Raw genomic sequence first — 1,548 nt, forward strand, 5'->3', positions numbered from 1 at the left:
AGTTAGCACCAAGTGTCTGAATCAAATATTAATCGCTCCGTTTCTAAATAAAAATCATTTTAAAAAAATATTTTTTTATTCGATGGATGTCGTTTTAGATAGATTTTTTCAAAATATTTTCCAATTTTACCTTAATCAAAATTATATAATTTCAATAGAGTATTAACAAGAATTTGGTTTAATGAATGTACATACGATTTTTTTTTATATTTCTTTACAAATCTGGAAAAAAGCTAAACCCTCGAAATTTTTCAAAGAGCTAACTAAGTTCACTGAAAGGCCCTTTGAATGGAAAAAAACCCTTGTAAGATTAAAAAAAAAAAAACAGATTGACAGAATCTGAACATTAACTATACAGACAGAAATACCTGGTTTGAATTTTGGACACTTCCAATGTTAAATAATCTAAATCAATATCCTTAAAATGAAGAGAATGTAAAAAAAAAAAGGTAGAAATTGCCAGATATACAGAGATTTGTTTCATTATTTGGAGAGAAAAAATTTGGTAAAATATTATCTGGAAAATTAATTTGGGTTGAATAGTTTTCTTCTAAATTCATATATAACAATCCGGTATAAGCAAATAGTTGTGAAATCCCGGTATGGTCACCGGTTTAGAAGGCGTTCAATTCAACTTTCTTAAACATCACGTTCCCCCCCCCCCCCTTCTTTATACATGCATTTGCGTGCATTTTACTACGGATAAGAAATTTACCAATCAAACCAAAACAGAAACCGGTCAAGTGGTTAAACAAAGAAAACCAAACCAAATACTGGTCCGTAAACCAATTACCGGCGTCTCCGCTGGGCTGTGGGTGGTAATTTCTCAGATGGGCCGGTCGGAAGCTTGCGGCCGGTTTTCTTTTCTAACATGTTCTTCAGCTCTCTCAGTATCCGTATCTGTCTTAACTTCTCTGGTGACAGTTTCTCCCAATAGATTCCTGCATAGATATCAACACGGAACTATCGAATCAGATTTGAGAATTCGGAAACTCTGGTGAGGAATTCTTCATGATGCCATCTGGGTTTCTGGTTGAAAAAATGATCGATGAGGCAAAACAAAACCTTGAGGTTTCGGGATCGATGTACTTGTGAATATGACTTGAGTTGGAGTGCATACAATATCCACAGGAACGTCGTGAATTGCCAGTTTCTCTCGGGGTATGTCATCTACGAGCTGACAGTCATGAACTGCAGAGAAGAAGCTCGTTTTTTATGGATGGGTGAACATGAAATATGATTAAAGGTTGAAGCTTTATCAGTCACCGGTTGTAATAACTGGTGTTGAATCATCGATGGCTCCCATGTATCGCAACATTCCATATTCGAGTTCTGCAAAACCCTGCAATTCAATGAATCTGAAGGCTGACTGATCATACCGTAACAAGTGCATATCACATGCTTGGTAAGTTCGTTTTTGCAAGATTCCAGTTTATAGATTATTACCTCTCCCTTCCCAAGTCGAGCACCTGTTTTTGGATCAACGGCAACTGAGCCTATGATAATGAGATCCACCTTGATTTTCTCATCCAGTCCAATCGCTCTTCC

The 1,548-nt window shown here is 36.3% G+C and overlaps 1 protein-coding gene across 1 annotated transcript; it reads right to left on the reverse strand.

Moving 5' to 3' along the window:
- Window positions 1-576: 576 nt before the first annotated feature.
- Window positions 577-1,545, reverse strand: LOC104810664 (5-formyltetrahydrofolate cyclo-ligase-like protein COG0212; the record flags this gene model as incomplete). Its single annotated transcript, XM_010537015.1, has 4 exons — window positions 577-941; window positions 1,066-1,191; window positions 1,267-1,342; window positions 1,447-1,545. Coding segments are annotated over 4 exons (453 nt in total), but the record flags the coding sequence as incomplete, so codon positions are not given.
- Between the last annotated feature and the right edge of the window lie 3 nt (window positions 1,546-1,548).

Source organism: Tarenaya hassleriana, unplaced genomic scaffold, assembly GCF_000463585.1.
Source record: "Tarenaya hassleriana unplaced genomic scaffold, ASM46358v1 Cleome1853, whole genome shotgun sequence".
NCBI classification, from domain to species: Eukaryota; Viridiplantae; Streptophyta; class Magnoliopsida; order Brassicales; family Cleomaceae; genus Tarenaya; species Tarenaya hassleriana.